The following is a 17,137-nucleotide window of genomic DNA, read 5'->3' as shown; positions in this document are numbered from 1 at the left end:
TGGGGGTAGAGTGGGAGTTGTGTCTAGGGAGTGTGTGTGTGGTGTGAGTGAGGGTGTGTGGGGGTGGCGTCGAGGTGGTGTGTGTGGTAAGCTGTGTTTGTTGTGCGTGTAGTGTGTGTGGATGTTGTGTAATGTGTGGGTGGTGTATGTGATGTGTGTGTGAGGTGTGTGCTGGGGTGGTGTGGGAGTGGGCTGGTGTGGGGCTGGTATGTGTGGTGTGTGTGGAGGTGGTGTGTATAGTATGTGTGTGTGTGTAGGGGTGGTGTGTGGAGTGGTGTGGTGTGTGTGTGTGTGGTGTATTGGTCGTGTGGGTGTGGTGTGCTTGGTGCATGTGTGGTATGTGTTTGTGGTGTGTGTGGGGGTGGTGTGTGTGTGTGGTGTGCCTGTCTGGTGTGTTTGAAGAGTGTGTGGATATGTGTGTGTGGGGTGGTGTGTGTGTGGTGTGTGGGTGCGGTTTGTTGGTCTTGTGGGTGTGGTGTACTTGGTGCATGTGTGGTGTGTGTTTGTGGTGTGTGTGGATGTGCGGGGGTGGTGTGTTGCGTGTGTGGATGTGTGTGTGGGTGGGTGGTGTGTGGTGAGTGTGTGTGGCGTGTGTGGGGGTAGTGTGTGGAGGTGGTGTGTATGTGGTGTGTGTGTGTGGTGTATGTGTAGTGTGGAGTGTGTGTGGGGGTGGTGTGTGTGTAGTGTGTGCGGTGTGTGTGCGGTGTGTGTGATGTGTGCAGATGGGGTGTGTGGTATGTGTGGGGGTGGTGTGTGGGTGGGGGTGATGTGTGTGTGGTGTTGGGGTGGTGTGTGTGGTGCGTGTGTGGATGTGTGTGTGGTGTGTGCGGTTTGTGGGGGTGGTGTGTGTGGCGATGGTGTGTATGGTGAGTGTGGGTAGTGTGTGTGTGGATGTGTGTGTGGTGTGTGTATGTGGTGTGTGTGGATGTGTGTGTGTTGGTGGGGATTCTGTGTCGGTGGGGGTGGTGTGTGTGGTGCTCGTGTGGTGTGTGGTTGTAGTGTGTGTGGATGTGTGTGTGGTATGTGTGGGTGGGTGGGTGTGTGGGTGTGGTATCGGGCTGGTACGGTGGTGTTTGGTGGTGTGTGTGTGTAGTGTGTGTGGGGGTGGGGTGGTGTGTGTGTGGTATGTTTGGGTGTGTGGAGGTGGTGTGTGTGGTGTGTGTTGGGGTGGTATGGTGTGTGTGTGGGGGTGGGGTGGTATGTGTGTGGTATGTGTAGGTGTGGTGTGTGGAGGTGGTGTGTGTGTGGTGTGTGTGTGTGTGTGGTGTATGTTGGGGTGGTCTGGTGTGTGTGTGGGGGTGGTGTGTGGGTCATGTGGGTGTAGTGCATGAGCCGTAAGTATTTGCCTTCAATGTTGACAAAAATTAAGCTATCCTACTCAGCCTCTATCAGCGCCTTATCACCTCAGCTCAGACACCGACCATATCAACCTTCCCAGTTACTCGCTCCAACTCAGAGGCCAGTGTGAAACCTCGGCGTTTAGTTTGATCCTTGACACTCCTTCAAACCTTTCACTCGACTCTGATCAAGTCTATCTTCTGCCATCTCCGCCACATCACCCGTCTACACCACTAACTCACACCCAAAAAACAGCTGAAATTCTCATCCACCCACACCTTTGCCACTTCCTGATTTGTTTTCCAACATCCTGTTCGATGTCCTCCTCAGCTCCAGCCTCCACAAACACAAGACCATATTGAACTCCCACAATAAACTCCACATGCCCATCACTTCCATCCTTTCCCAACGCCCTATTAGTGGAGTCTTGTAGCTCAGTGGATAGAGCACTTGCCTCACAAGAGACACCTGGGTTCGATTCCAGGGCAGGGCGAAATCTTGGGCAAGCTTCCTTAGTCCACACGCCTGTTTACCGAGCAGTAAGTAGGAACCTATTTGTTAGTCGATTGGTTCATTGCTTTTCAGGCGATAATAATCCCTCAAAAAAATAATAAGTTTTGTTACTCAATCCATGACTGTTTGTGGGGTACTGCTGTGCACAATTGGCCACCGCAAAATATACAGTCAATTCACTTACAGTGTACTCTGTGAAGCGAATTAAGACATCTAGAAGACGTGATAAGGCACTATATCAAATGCAAGGATTATTATTACTATTATTTCTCCAGCAGATCAACTTTAAGCACTTTGTTTCTCACCTGTAAATGCCTGTGATCTCTGTGAGATTGCAACACACAATCTCTGTGATCTCCTACGACCCTACTTTCCTGATCACTCCCTCCACCCCGCCAAGTCCAGATTGTCGGCAGGTCTAAGCGTTCTGAGATGCTACCTTGTGTGAAAGCGCTAAATAAATGCAATTGGTTGTTGGTGAACCTTCAGCCACTTTGCCCCCTTCATTTGGATTTTCTCCTAAAATCCCTCCACCATATCCCCTCCCTCTCTGCTTTCAAATTCCACCTGAAAACTTACCTCTTTTACTAAGCTTTCAGTCCCCACTCCCCTCCCCTTCACACTCCCTCCCCAGCTCAGATTTTCACTAGGTCTTTTTAAATTGCTTTTGAGAAGTTCTCCCAATGTGAAGGGTGCTATAAATGTGTAAATTGTTATTGTCGGTGGATCGCACCATTAAGAGATGTCATTTTTCGGATGAGACGTTAAAGTCAAGATCGTGTCTGCCTGTTAAGGTGGACATGAAAGATCCCATGACACTGTTTGAAAAGAGACAACAAATTCTCTCAGCCAATAATCCTCCAGCTAAATCATTCATTTACCTCAATTGTTCCAGTTATCAATGTTCAGATAAATCAGCAGTTACTATGTAGAATTGGGTGTCACAAGACACACAATGGGCAAAGTCCTACACTGCATAACCATCGTACACTGAACTTTGAACTATTGCTTTCAAGGAACCAGCAAAAGCTGATTAGGGCAGCAAAACCTGCACCAGAATGACAAGTACAAGTTAACCTTTGTACACATAAAAACAGTCTGCACCGTTCAGAGAGAGAGTGAGAGAGATACAGAGAGAGAGTGAAAGTGAGAGAGATACAGAGAGAGAACGAGATACAGAGAGAGAAAGAGAGATAAAGAGAGAGATACAAATGTCATGGACGAGAGCTTTTGCACTTGCATGCAATGCAAGAACGTCCACCTGAACAGGCAGGCAAGGAATTTAGTTTCACCTCTCATCTGAAGGATGGCATCTCCAATAATACAGCACACCCACAGCACTGGATTGGAGTGTCAGCTTAGAATATATGAGTTGCAAGTCTCAACACTGGCCTCGAACCCACAACCTTCTGACTCAGAGGCAAGAATGCTACTAATTGAACCAACCAAATACAGAGGAAACAGAGAGATACAGAGACACAGCATAGAGACAGCAACAGGCCAAGCTTGGCCTGTAGATTATGTTACACTAGCTGAAGTCTCTGTGATAGTGGAACATTGAGACAAAGTTGTCTTAATGTGATACCAAGTGATGCCTGATGAAAATGCCAGTAAACAAGTGGTGCGGCTGATTAGGTAACGTGACCGACTGACAGATCTGTGGAAAACAAGGTCTGAAGTTTTCCAAGTCTGGAATTTAGACAAGAAACTTAGTTTACAAATATTTTTTCTCTCTCTCTGCCAAGTGATATGAGAACAAAGAACACCCGTTGGAGCCAGATGAGAGACACTCAGAGCTTCCGCCTTGGGGCAGCAGATCTGAAAAGGTAGATAACAACAACTTGTACTTATATAGCGTTCCTCATGTAGGGTAGCGTCCCAAAGCGCTTGTTCAACATATCATCTGAAGGACTGCAACTCCCAGCAGTTAACTATACAAGTTCAAAGTCCCAATGTGGGGCCTGAACCCACAATCCTCTGACTCAGAGACAAGATTGCTGCCAACTGGCACATTAAAATCCAGCTGCAGATTCTGGCAATTGGAACCTTGGACTAAGTACAGCATCTCTGACACGTGGTCCTTCCCTTGAATTATTTAGTGGAGTTTCAGCCTGGCTGGTGAGCTCCAATGCTGATGTGGTGTTTGAACCCACAATCTTTTGACATGGAGGCGAGAGAGAGCGACCAACTGAGCCAACCTGATTAACTGAAGTTGAAAGATTGCTTTTCCTCCTCAACTCTCTGCTCAAACACAAATGATAATTCTTGCATTTGACATAGCGCCTTATCACGCCTTCGAGATGTCTCAAAGTGCTTCACAGAGTATACTATAAAGTGAATTGACTGTCTAGTTTGTGGTCAAAACACGGCAACCAATTGCGTACAGCAGTGTCCCAATAAACAGTCATGGATTGAGTGACCAAATAAGTATTTTTTAAAAAAGGGATCATTACCCCCGGAAAAGCAATCCACCAATCGACTAACAACTGGGTTCCTACTAACTGCTAGGTAAACAGAGGTGTGGTGTGTAGATTCATAGAATGTTACGGCACAGAAGGAGGCCATTCGGCCCATCGAGTCTGTGTCGGCTGTTTGACAGAGCGTCACTTTCACTAACCCCAATCACCAGCTTTCTCCCCATAACCCTGCAAACCTGTCTTCCCCAGATACCTATCCAGTTCTCTCTTAAAAGCTGTTATCGAATCGGACTTCACTGCCCTTTCAGGCAGATCATTCCAAATTCTAACAGCTCACTGAGTGAAAAAAATTCTTCTAACCTCCCCTCTGCTTCTTTTGGTAGATATCTTAAGACTGTGACCACGGGTCACAGACACACCTACCAGCGGAAACAGGCTTTCCCTATCTAGCCTGTCGAAACCTTTCATGATCTTGAAGACCTCTATCAGGTCCCCGCGTAACGTTCTCTGCTCCAATGGGAAAAGTCCTAACTTTTCCAGCCTGTCCTCATAGCTAAGGTTCCCCATTCCTGGTATCATTCTCGTGAATCTCCTCTGCACCCTTTCCAGTGCCTTAATATCCTTCCTGAGGTAAGGTGCCCAGAACTGGACGCAGTACTCCAGCTGAGGCCTAATCAGTGTTTTGTATAGATTAAGCATAACCTCCCTACTCTTATACTCTATGCCCCTACTAATGAAGCTCAGTACACCAAATGCCCTTTTTACTGCCCTATCTACCTGCTCTGCCACCTTCAATGAATCGCTTACTTGAACACCCAGATCTCTCTGTACATTCACCCCCTTAAGATTGAGCTACCAAGCCTATATTGCCTCCTATCATTTTTCCTACCTAAGTGTATCACCTCGCACTTATCTACATTGAAATCCATCTGCCACATGTCAGCCCATTCCACCATTCTGTGTATGTCTGCCTGCAGTCCATCACAATCTTCTTCACTATTTACTACCCTACCTAACTTGGTATCATCTGCAAACTTGGAAATAGTGCTCTCTATGCCCAAGTCCAGATCATTAATATATATTAGAAAGAGCAGTGGTCCCAATACCGATCCCTGGGGGACACCGCTGCACACCTCCTTCCATTGCGAGAAACACCCATTAACCACCACCCTCTGCTATCTGTCACTCAGCCAGTTCCTAATCCAAACTGCCACTGTCCCCTTAATACCGTGGGCCTCCAGTACTTTTATTAACCTCTTATGCGGTACTGTGTCAAAAGCCTTTTTGAAATCCATGTAAATAACCTCCACTGCATTTCCCTCATCAACCCTCGCAGTCACCTCTTCAAAAAATTCTATTAGATTTGTTAGGCAAGATTTCCCTTTAACAAATCCATGTTGGCTGTCTCTAATTACCTCGTGTTCCTTTAAGTAGAGATTTATTTTGTCCCGGATTACGGTCTCCAGTAGCTTTCCTATTACCGAAGTTAGGCTGACTGGCCTGTGATTTCCGGGCTTGTCTTTCTGCCCCTTTTTGTAGAGTGGGGTAACATTAGCCACTCTCCAATCTCTTGGCACCACTCCTGTGTTCAATGAAGATTGAAATATAATGGCCAAAGCCTCCGCTATTTGAACCCGTATCTCCCACAGTGAAACCCATCTGGTCCTGGTGACTTATCAATTTTGAGCCCAGTCAATCTTTTCAGAACTTCCTCTCTGTCTACAGTAATCTGATCTATTTCCTCTACCCTGTCATCCAATACTGTGGCATTTGGGGCATCCATTTCCGTTGTGAAGACAAGTAAGTAAGTAAGGAAACTTAGTGCAAACTTAAGGAAAAAGAGGTGCAGAATTATAAAATATATATTTATATTAAAATAATATAAAACATATCTGGAAATATGGCAGGGCAGCTGAGACCAGTTGCATGTACAATGTGTGCTATGTGGGATGCTTTGTGTACCCTGGACAGACACGTGTGTAGAAAGTGCCTCCAGCTGCTTGAGCTCAAGGTTTCTGAGCTTGAAGAGGGGCTCGTATCACTACATAGCATGTGAGAGACTGAAGAGTTCATGGATCGAATGTTTCAGGAGGTGGTCACCCCACAGCCACAGAGGGTTCAAAAGGAGAGTGAGTGGGTGACCACCTGGCATGGTAGGAAGAGGAGACGGGAAGTAGAAATCCCCTGAGAGCGTGACACTCACAAATCGGTTCTCTGTACTGAGTACCAGTCAGGGTCATGACACCTCTGGGGAGGAGAATCAAAAGCAAATGGAAGAGTGTCAATGCAATTGTCATTAGGGACACAATGGTGAAAGGGGTAGACAAGCATTTCTGCAACCAAAGACGTGACTCTCGCATGGTATGTTGCCTCCCGGATGCCAGGGTTGAAGACATCACAGAACGGGTGGAAAACGTTCTACAGGGGGAATGGGAACATCCAGAAGTTGTGGTCCATGTTGGGATCCATGACATAGGGGGAAAAAAGGGCTGAGATCCTACAGGGAGAGTATCAGAAGCTACAACAACAACAACAACAACTTGGATTTATATAGCGCCCTCCACGCCGGATGGCATCTCCGAGTGCTGTACGGTAACGGATCCCGGGGCCGAGCCAGGGGGAGAGGGAGTAAGGTGACCAAAGGCGCAGTCGAAAAGAAAGGTCTTCAGCAGAGACGGGGGACATGATGTAGTGGCAATAATAGAGACCTGCCTCAAATAAAGGCAGGAATGGGAGCTGAATATTCCTGGCTACAATGTATTCAGGAGGGATAGGGGAGGAAAAAAAGGAGGGGATGTGGTAATGTTGATTAAAGATTAATTGACGGTTACGGCCCTGGAAAGAGACGATGTGCTACAGGGTCCAAAAACAGAATCTATTTTGTTAGAATTAAGGAGCAGAAAAGGAGCTGTTACTCTGTTAGGTGTATACTATAAACCACCAAATAGTGGGAAGGAGATAGACGAGCAAATCTGCAAAGAAATTTCAGAAAGATGCAAAACCAATAAGAAGTGATAATGGGGCACTTCAATTATCCTAACATAGGCTGGCAAAATAACAGTGTAAAGGGAAAGGAGGGGGAAGGATTCCTGAAATGTGTGCAGGATAACTTTCTGGATCAGTGTGTTTCAAGCCCAGTAAAGAAGGAAGCAATTCTGGATCTAGTTCTGGGGAATGAAGTCAGGCAAGTGGAGCAGATTTCAGGGAGAGCAGTGGAAAACAGTGATCACAACATCATTAGGTTTAGAGTACTTATGGAAAAGTACCATAAGTACCAAGGAGCAGGTGAAGATACTCAACTTAAAGAGGGCTAATTTCAGTGAGTTAAAAAGGGACCTATCCAAGGTGGACTGGAAAGAAAGATTAGCAGGTAAAACAGCTAATGAGCAACGGGAAGCCTTCAAGGAGGAGATAGTTCCGGGACAGAACAAATACATTCCCACAAATGGAAAAGGTAGGACATCCAAACCTCCCTGGATGAATAAGGAAATTGGGATTAAAATTAAACAGAAAAATGAGGCTTATGATAAATGTCAGGTCCAAAACGCAGAAGATAATCAAATAGAATATAGAAAGTACAGAGGAGAATTGAAAAAGAAAATAAGACGGGCAAAGAGATTGTATGAGAAAAGATTGGCGGATAACATATTAGGTTAGTCAAAGGTACGGTGGGTCCAATTAGAGACCAAAGAGAAAATCTTGTGGAGGCAGAGGGCATAGCTGATGTACTGAATGAGTACTTTGCATCTGTCTTCACAAAAGAAGAGGATGCAGCCAGTGCCACAGTATCGAAGGAGAGGGTAGAGAAATTGGATAAGATAAGAATAAACAGAGAGGAGGTACTTAAAAGGTTGTCGGTGCTCAAGGTAGAGAAGTCACCCGGTCCGGACAGGATACATCCTAGGTTACATCCTAGGAAGTAAGGGTGCAAATAACGGAGGCAACAATCTTTCAATCTTCCTTGGACACCGGGGTGGTGCCAGAGGACTGGAGGGTTAGGAAATGTTACTCCCCTGTACAAAAAGGGGCAGAAGGATAAACCTGGGAACTACAGGTCAGTCAGCCTAACGTCAGCAGTGGGGAAACTTCTAAAGACTGTAATCTGGGACAAAACAAATTTTCACTTTAAAAAATATGGGTTAATAAAGGACAGCCAACATGGATTTATTAAAGGAAAATCGTGTCTAACAAACCTGATAGTTTTTTGATGAAGTAACGGAGAGGATGGATGAAGGCAGTGCAGCTGATATAGTTTATATGGATTTTCAAAAAGTGTTTAATAAAGAGAGCAAAATAGAAACCCATTGTGTGAAAGGGACAGTGGATACAGAACTGGCTGGGAGACAGAAAGCAGAGAGTGGTGAACGGATGTTTTTCTGACTGGAGGGAGGTGTGCATTGGTGTTCCCCACGGTCAGTATTGGGACCATTGCTGTTTTTGATCCATATAAGTGACCTAGACTTGGGTATAGAGAGTACAATTTCCAAGTTTGCACACGATACTAAGCTAGGAAAAGTAGTAAACAGTGAGGAGGATCGTAGCAGACTTCAAATGGACATAGACAGACTGGTAAAATGGGCAGAGCCAATGTGGAGAAATGTGAAATAATGCATTTTGGGAGGAAGAATGAGGAGAGGCGATATAAGCTGATGGTACAATCTTAAAGGGGGTGAAGGAACAGAGAGACCCGGGGGTTCATAAAAGTAAATTTTTGAACGTGGCATGTCAGGCAGATAAAGCTGTTAAAAAAGCATACGGGATACTAGGCTTTATAAATAGGGCACAGAATACAAAAGTCAGGAAGTTATGCTGAACCTCTATAAAACACTGGTTAGGCCTCAGCTGGAGACTGTGTTCAGTTCTGGGGCCCACACTTTAGGAAGGATGTCAAGGCATTGGAGAGGGTGCAAAGGAGATTTACCAGGATGGTACCAGGAATGAGGGACTTCAGTTATCAGGAGAGGCTAGAGAAGCTGGGATTATTCTCCTTGGAGCAGAGAAGGTTAAGAGGAGAATTAATAAAGTTTTCAAAATTATGAGGGGATTCAATAGGATGAACAGGAAGAAACTATTTCCACTGGCGGGTGGGCCGGTAACCCAAGGACACCATTTAAAATAGCGGTTAAAAGGAACAGAGAGGAGGTGAGAGAAATTTTTTTACACAGCGAGTTGTTCGGATCAGGAATGCATTGCCTGAAAGGGTGGTGGAAGCTGATTTAATAACAGATTTTTTGAGAGAAGTAGATGATTATTTGGGGAGAACAAGTTTGCAGGGCTATGGGGAGAGACGGGGAGAATGGGATTGATTTGGAAAAACTCTTTTCAAAGAGCCGACACAGACACGATGGGCTGAATGGCCTCCTTTTGTGCTGCATAATTCTATGATTCTGTGAGTGTGATAGTGAGCGATAGTGAGTGAGCGTGACAGTGAGTGTACTGGCAGTGAGCATGACAGTGAATGTGTGGCAGGGAGCGCGGGGGCAGGGAGCGCGGGGGCAGGGAGCGCGGGGGCAGGGAGCGCGGGGGCAGGGAGCGCGGGGGCAGGGAGCGCGGGGGCAGGGAGCGCGGGGGCAGGGAGCGCGGGGGCAGGGAGCGCGGGGGCAGGGAGCGCGGCAGTGAGTGTGGTGGCAGTGGGTGTGGTGGCAGTGGGTGTGGCGGCAGTGAGTGTGGCAGTGAGTGTGGCGGCAGTGAGTGTGGCGGCAGTGGGTGTGGCAGTGGGTGTAACAATGAGTGTGGCGGCAGTGAGTGTGGCGGCAGTGAGTGTGGCAGTGAGTGTGGTGGCAGTGGGTGTGGCGGCAGTGAGTGTGGCGGCAGTGAGTGTGGCAGTGAGTGTGGTGGCAGTGAGTTTGGCAGTGAGTGTGGCGGCAGTGAGTGTGGCGGCAGTGAGTGACAGTGAGTGTGGTGGCAGTGAGTGTGGTGGCAGTGAGTGTGGTGGCAGTGAGTGTGATGGCAGTGAGTGTAACAGTGAGTGTGGCGGCAGTGAGTGTGGCGGCAGTGAGTGTGGCAGTGAGTGTAACAGTGAGTGTGGCGGCAGTGAGTGTGGCGGCAGTGAGTGTGGCGGCAGTGAGTGACAGTGAGTGTGGCGGCAGTGAGTGACAGTGAGTGTGGCGGCAGTGGGTGTGGCAGTGGGTGTGGTGGCAGTGAGTGTGGCAGTGAGTGTGGTGGCAGTGAGTGTGGCAGTGAGTGTGGCGGCAGTGAGTGTGGTGGCAGTGAGTGTAACAGTGAGTGTGGCGGCAGTGATTGTGGCGGCAGTGAGTGACAGTGAGTGTGGCGGCAGTGAGTGACAGTGAGTGTGGCGGCAGTGGGTGTGGTGGCAGTGGGTGTGGTGGCAGTGAGTGTGGTGGCAGTGAGTGTGGCGGCAGTGAGTGTGGCGGCAGTGAGTGTGGCGGCAGTGAGTGTGGCGGCAGTGAGTGTGGCGGCAGTGAGTGTGGCGGCAGTGAGTGTGGTGACAGTGGGTGTGGTGACAGTGGGTGTGGTGACAGTGAGTGTGGCGGCAGTGAGTGTGGCGGCAGTGAGTGTGGCGGCAGTGAGTGTGGTGACAGTGGGTGTGGTGACAGTGGGTGTGGTGACAGTGAGTGTGGCGGCAGTGAGTGTGGCGGCAGTGAGTGTGGCGGCAGTGAGTGTGGCAGTGAGTGTGGCGGCAGTGAGTGTGGTGGCAGTGAGTGTAACAGTGAGTGTGGCGGCAGTGGTGTGGCGGCAGTGAGTGACAGTGAGTGTGGCGGCAGTGGGTGTGGTGGCAGTGGGTGTGGTGGCAGTGAGTGTGGTGGCAGTGAGTGTGGCGGCAGTGAGTGTGGCGGCAGTGAGTGTGGCGGCAGTGAGTGTGGCGGCCAGTGGGTGTGGTGACAGTGGGTGTGGGACAGTGAGTGTGGCGGCAGTGAGTGTGGCGGCAGTGAGTGTGGCGGCAGTGAGTGTGGTGACAGTGGGTGTGGTGACAGTGGGTGTGGTGACAGTGAGTGTGGCGGCAGTGAGTGTGGCGGCAGTGAGTGTGGCGGCAGTGAGTGTGGCAGTGAGTGTGGCGGCAGTGAGTGACAGTGAGTGTGGTGGCAGTGAGTGTGGTGGCAGTGAGTGTGAGTGGGTGTGGCAGTGAGTGTGGTGACAGTGGGTGTGGCGGCAGTGAGTGTGGCGGCAGTGAGTGCGGCAGTGAGTGCGGCAGTGGGTGTGGTGACAGTGAGTGTGGCGGCAGGAGTGTGGCGGCAGTGAGTGTGGCGGCAGTGAGTGTGGCAGTGAGTGTGGTGGCAGTGAGTTTGGCAGTGAGTGTGGCGGCAGTGAGTGTGGCGGCAGTGAGTGACAGTGAGTGTGGTGGCAGTGAGTGTGGTGGCAGTGAGTGTGATGGCAGTGAGTGTAACAGTGAGTGTGGCGGCAGTGAGTGTGGCGGCAGTGAGTGTGGCGGCAGTGAGTGACAGTGAGTGTGGCGGCAGTGAGTGACAGTGAGTGTGGCGGCAGTGGGTGTGGCGGCAGTGGGTGTGGCGGCAGTGAGTGTGGCAGTGAGTGTGGCAGTGAGTGTGGTGGCAGTGGGTGTGGCAGTGGGTGTGGCAGTGAGTGTGAGTGGGTGTGGCAGTGAGTGTGGTGACAGTGGGTGTGGCAGTGGGTGTGGCGGCAGTGAGTGCGGCAGTGAGTGCGACAGTGGGTGTGGTGACAGTGGGTGTGGCAGTGGGTGTGGTGGCAGTGAGTGTGACAGTGAGTGTGGCAGTGAGTGTGGCAGTGAGTGCGGCAGTGAGTGTGGCAGTGAGTGTGGCAGTGAGTGTGACAGTGGGTGTGGTGACAGTGGGTGTGGCAGTTGGTGTGGCAGTGGGTGTGGTGACAGTGAGTGTGGCAGTGGGTGTGGCAGTGAGTGTGGTGGCAGTGAGTGTGAGTGAGTGTGGCAGTGGGTGTGGCAGTGGGTGTGAGTGAGTGCGGCAGTGAGTGTGACAGTGGGTGTGGTGGCAGTGAGTGTGACAGTGAGTGTGGCAGTGAGTGTGAGTGAGTGTGGCAGTGGGTGTGGCAGTGAGTGTGAGTGGGTGTGGCAGTGAGTGTGAGTGAGTGTGGCAGTGGGTGTGGCAGTGAGTGTGAGTGAGTGTGGCAGTGGGTGTGGCAGTGGGTGTGAGTGAGTGTGGCAGTGGGTGTGAGTGAGTGTGGCAGTGGGTGTGGCAGTGGGTGTGGCAGTGAGTGTGGCAGTGGGTGTGGCAGTGAGTGTGAGTGAGTGTGACAGTGAGTGTGACAGTGGGTGTGGCAGTGAGTGTGACAGTGAGTGTGGCAGTGAGTGTGAGTGAGTGTGGCAGTGGGTGTGGCAGTGAGTGTGAGTGAGTGTGGCAGTGGGTGTGGCAGTGAGTGTGAGTGAGTGTGGCAGTGGGTGTGAGTGGGTGTGGCAGTGAGTGTGGCAGTGGGTGTGGCAGTGAGTGTTAGTGAGTGTGGCAGTCGGTGTGGCAGTCAGTGTGACAGTGAGTGTGGCAGTGAGTGTGGCAGTGGGTGTGGCAGTGAGTGTGAGTGAGTGTGGCAGTGGGTGAGAGTGAGTGTGGCAGTGGGTGAGAGTGAGTGTGGCAGTGGGTGTGGCAGTGAGTGTGGCAGTGGGTGTGGCAGTGAGTGTGAGTGAGTGTGGCAGTGAGTGTGAGTGAGTGTGGCAGTGGGTGTGAGTGGGTGTGGCAGTGGGTGTGGCAGTGGGTGTGAGTGAGTGTGAGTGGGTGTGGCAGTGGGTGTGGCAGTGGGTGTGAGTGAGTGTGGCAGTGGGTGTGGCAGTGAGTGTGAGTGAGTGTGGCAGTGGGTGTGGCAGTGAGTGTGAGTGAGTGTGGCAGTGGGTGTGAGTGAGTGTGGCAGTGGGTGTGAGTGAGTGTGGCAGTGGGTGTGAGTGAGTGTGGCAGTGGGTGTGAGTGAGTGTGGCAGTGGGTGTGGCAGTGAGTGTGGCAGTGGGTGTGAGTGAGTGTGGCAGTGGGTGTGAGTGAGTGTGGCAGTGGGTGTGAGTGAGTGTGGCAGTGGGTGTGAGTGAGTGTGGCAGTGGGTGTGAGTGAGTGTGGCAGTGAGTGTGAGTGAGTGTGGCAGTGGGTGTGAGTGAGTGTGGCAGTGGGTGTGAGTGAGTGTGGCAGTGGGTGTGAGTGAGTGTGGCAGTGGGTGTGAGTGAGTGTGGCAGTGAGTGTGAGTGAGTGTGGCAGTGGGTGTGAGTGAGTGTGGCAGTGGGTGTGAGTGAGTGTGGCAGTGGGTGTGAGTGAGTGTGGCAGTGGGTGTGAGTGAGTGTGGCAGTGGGTGTGAGTGAGTGTGGCAGTGGGTGTGAGTGAGTGTGGCAGTGGGTGTGAGTGAGTGTGGCAGTGGGTGTGACAGACTGACTGACCTGTGGTGAGGGCTGTGGCCGCGGAGCTGCACAGAGGCCTTTGTTGCCGGTTTCCGGGCGGTTTCCGTGGAGACGCCGCAGGACAGCGACGTCCCGGAGCTGCACACGGACACAGGCGGAGGCCGCGCGGCTCAGCGCCATTTCACCGTCACCGTCACTGTCTGCTCTGCCGCGTCACGGACTCGCCGCACTGCGCATGCTCCACCCCCACTCCGCCCCCGCGGGGGCCGCCGGGACCAGTGGGGCAGCTCCGCCCCCGCACCAAACCGGCGCCAAATTCAAAATTCATTGCGAGTAATCGAGCCTCGAAACTGCTCAGTATCACTGCGCCAAACTGTAATAGTCACACACGCAGACTGTCAGTGCCACCCACAGAAACTGTCAGTCACACACACACACACATAGAGACTCAGTGACACATAGAATGTCTGACAAATAGACACACAATCAATGACACAAACACACAGACAGACTGTCAGTGACACACAGAGACTGTCAGCGACACACACACAGACTGTCAGTGCCATACGCAAAGAGGCACACCTACACATTCACACACTCAGAGACACAGAGAGACACACACAGACACACTCAGATACAGTCTTGAGACCGGCCTTGAAGGAGGCAAGGGAGGAAGCGAGGCAAAGGGACTGTGGGATGGAGTTCCAGAGTGTGGGCGCAGAGAGGCTGAATGCTTGGCCACCAATGGTAGGGCGGGTCGGGTGGGAGACATGGAGCAGGCCAGAGCCCGCTGAACAGAGGGAGCGGGCAGGCTCATTGGGAGTTAGCAGGACAGAGAAGTGGATGGCCTTGAAACTGAGGACGAGGATCTTGAATTTGAACCTCTGGGGGATGGGGAGCCAGTGGAGTCGGGAGAGGGTGGGAGTGATGGGGTAATGGAGCCTGGTGCGCAAGAGTACACAAGCTGCAGAGTTTTGGATGATTTGCTGCTTGTGAAGGGAAGAGTTGGGAAGGCCGATGAGGAGGAACATCGCCAGACTATGGCATTACCTCACCCCTCACGCTGCTGAAACCCTAGTTCATGCCTTTGTCACCTCAAGGCTGGACTATGGGAACTCTCTCCTCGCCGGCCTTCCCGCCACCTCCCTCCACAAGCTGCAGGTCATTCAGAACTCTGCAGCTCGTGTACTGTCCCGCACCAGGCTTCGCGACCACATCACTCCCACCCTCGCTCGCCTCCACTGGCTCCCCATCCCCCAGAGGATCGAATTCAAGATCCTCATCCTCACCTACAAGGCCATTCACGGCCTCGCTCCCTCCTACCTCTCCAACCTACTATCCCCCTACCTACCTGTCCGTACCCTCCGTTCCTCTGGCTCCGGTCTGCTCCACGTCCCCCGCCCCAACCGCCCTACCATCGGTGGTCGGGCCTTCAGCCTCTCAGCCCCGAGGCTCTGGAACTCTATCCCCCAGTGCCTTCGCCGCCTCCTCCCTTTCCTCCTTCAAGGCCGGTCTCAAGACCTTTCTCTTTGACCGTGCCTTCAGCTCCCCTCTCGACTCTCTTCCCCCTCCTCGCTCCCTCCCTCCCCTCACCCTGACCATTTCCCCCCTCCTCGCTCCCTCCCTTCCCTCCCCTCACCCTGACCATTTCCCCCCTCCTCGCTCCCTCCCTTCCCTCACCCTGACCATTTCCTCCCTGCTCGGGTCATGACCCAACTGTGCAGCGCCTTGGGACGTCCTCCTGACGTGAAAGGCGCTTTATAAATGGAATCTTGTTGTTGTTGTTGAGGAAATTTCCTTAATCGAGCCTTGATGTGATGAAGGTGTGGGTGAGGGTTTCGGCAGCCTGAGGGGTGAGGTGGTGGCGAAGTCTGGCAATGTTGAGGAGGTGGTGGTAGGCAGTGCCGGTCATGGCGCAGATGTGGGGTAGAAAGGACAATTCAGGGTCAAACAAGACACCCAGGTTCCTGACTGGCTTAGTGAGGTTGAGTGTGCAGCCATGGATGCTGATGCTGCCAGCACCCGAGGTGCGGAGACGCTGGCGCAAGCCAAGCGGGAGGGCAGCACGGAAACCCGATTTGAGGGGTTCATGGAGGGAGTGGCAGGAGAGTGAAGCTCAGAGGCAAAGGCTCTCTCAAGGACCTTGGACAAAAAAGGGAGATTGGAGATGGGCCGGTAGCTGGATAGCTGTGATAGGTCAAGGGAAGGTTTCGTCAAGGTGGGGGTGATAGTGGCTGTTTTGAGTGGAGTAGGAACAGTGCCAGAAGACAGGGAGGGGTTGATGCTGTCGGCGAGTAGTGGGGCAAGGAGGTGGAGCTAGGATTTAAGGAGAGGGGTGGGGATGGGATCCAGGGAGCAGGTGGTGGGCTTCATGAAGAATATGGTGGTGATGATAGAGGAGGGGTGACAGGTTCAAAGGTGTGGAAGGAGGGATGGATAATGGTCAGAGTGTGGGGGAGTGGTAGGGAGGGGGGGGGAAATTGGGAGGGCAGTGGAGCTGAGTGGATTTCCTCGATTTTGGACTCGAAGTCCAGCATTTCCTCGCAATGAGTCGAAGGAATCTGCGTGGTGGGGAGGGCGGAGGAGCTGGTTGATGGTGGAGAACAGGAGCCTGGGGTTGCCCTTCGCCTCCAGGATTAACCTGGAGTAGAAGGACGATTTGGCCGAGGCGAGAGAGGAGTGGTAGGTTTTGATGCGGTCCAGCCAGATGTGCCGGTGGACTGTTAGGCCGGATTTGAGCCAAATGCGTCCGGCAGATTGCACCTGGCCCTTGAGCGAGCAGAGGTGGCTGGTGGACCAGGGTGAGCATCGGGAATAGGAGGCAGTTCGGGAGGTGAGGAGGGAAAGGGCGTCGAATGTGTTGGAGAGGGTGCTGTGAAGGAGAGTAAACGCAGAGGATGGGTTGGTGCGGGAGGTGGGCCAGAGGGCGAGGAGTTCAGAGGACTCCAGGGCAGCGGAGAGGGATTGCGGGGAGATCTTCTTCCACGGGCGGTAGGAGATGGTGGTAGGTTTGGAGACAGTGGGGAGAGGGATATAGGAGTTGAGTGAGATGAAATGGTGGTCAGAGATGGTCTTGTCGGTGATGGCGACATCCGAGACGCTGAGCCCCGGGTGATCACCAGGTCAAGCGGGTGGCCGTGAACATGGATAGCAGAGTGGATGTGGAGGGAGAGGTTGAGAGAGGAGAGGAGAGAGGAGAAGTCTGAGGAGGTGGAGCAAGAGCGAGGTTGAAGTCGCCTCGGATGATGAGGCAGTCGGAGCAGAGGCAGAGGGAAGCTAGAAGCGTGGAGATGTCACAGATGAAGGTGGGGGAGGATTTGGGGAGGGCGGTAAATTAGGAGACTATTTAGTGAGAGATGGGAGGGATGGCAGAGGGTAAGGTGTTCAAAGGAGGGGAATGAGCCAGTGGAGTAGGGGGATAGGGCAAGTGACGCCCTGGATATAAGAGCCACACCACCGCCACGATGGTTGGGGCATGGTGGAAGGTGTAGCCGGGTGGTGTGACCTCAGTGAGGGGGAAGGTGTCACCTGGGGTGATCCAGGTTTCCGTGAGGGCCATAATATTAACGTTCTCATCAAGGATGGGATGAGAACATTGCCGGCCAGGGTC

At 51.9% G+C, this 17,137-nt stretch overlaps 1 protein-coding gene across 3 annotated transcripts in view; it reads right to left on the bottom strand.

Moving 5' to 3' along the window:
* mocs1 (molybdenum cofactor synthesis 1) overlaps window positions 1-13,774 on the bottom strand; it is a 37,168-nt gene extending 23,394 nt beyond the window's left edge. For all 3 annotated transcript variants that reach the window (XM_042333522.1, XM_042333523.1, XM_042333524.1), the window contains exon 1: window positions 13,567-13,774. In XM_042333522.1, the coding sequence (XP_042189456.1) occupies window positions 13,567-13,707 (141 nt within the window). In that variant the 5' untranslated portion in view covers window positions 13,708-13,774. The remainder of the gene's footprint in view (window positions 1-13,566) is intronic.
* Between the last annotated feature and the right edge of the window lie 3,363 nt (window positions 13,775-17,137).

Source organism: Callorhinchus milii, unplaced genomic scaffold (genome assembly GCF_018977255.1).
Source record: "Callorhinchus milii isolate IMCB2004 unplaced genomic scaffold, IMCB_Cmil_1.0 Scaffold3, whole genome shotgun sequence".
NCBI lineage: Eukaryota > Metazoa > Chordata > Chondrichthyes > Chimaeriformes > Callorhinchidae > Callorhinchus > Callorhinchus milii.
This window is presented reverse-complemented; position numbering and strand designations above follow the sequence as displayed.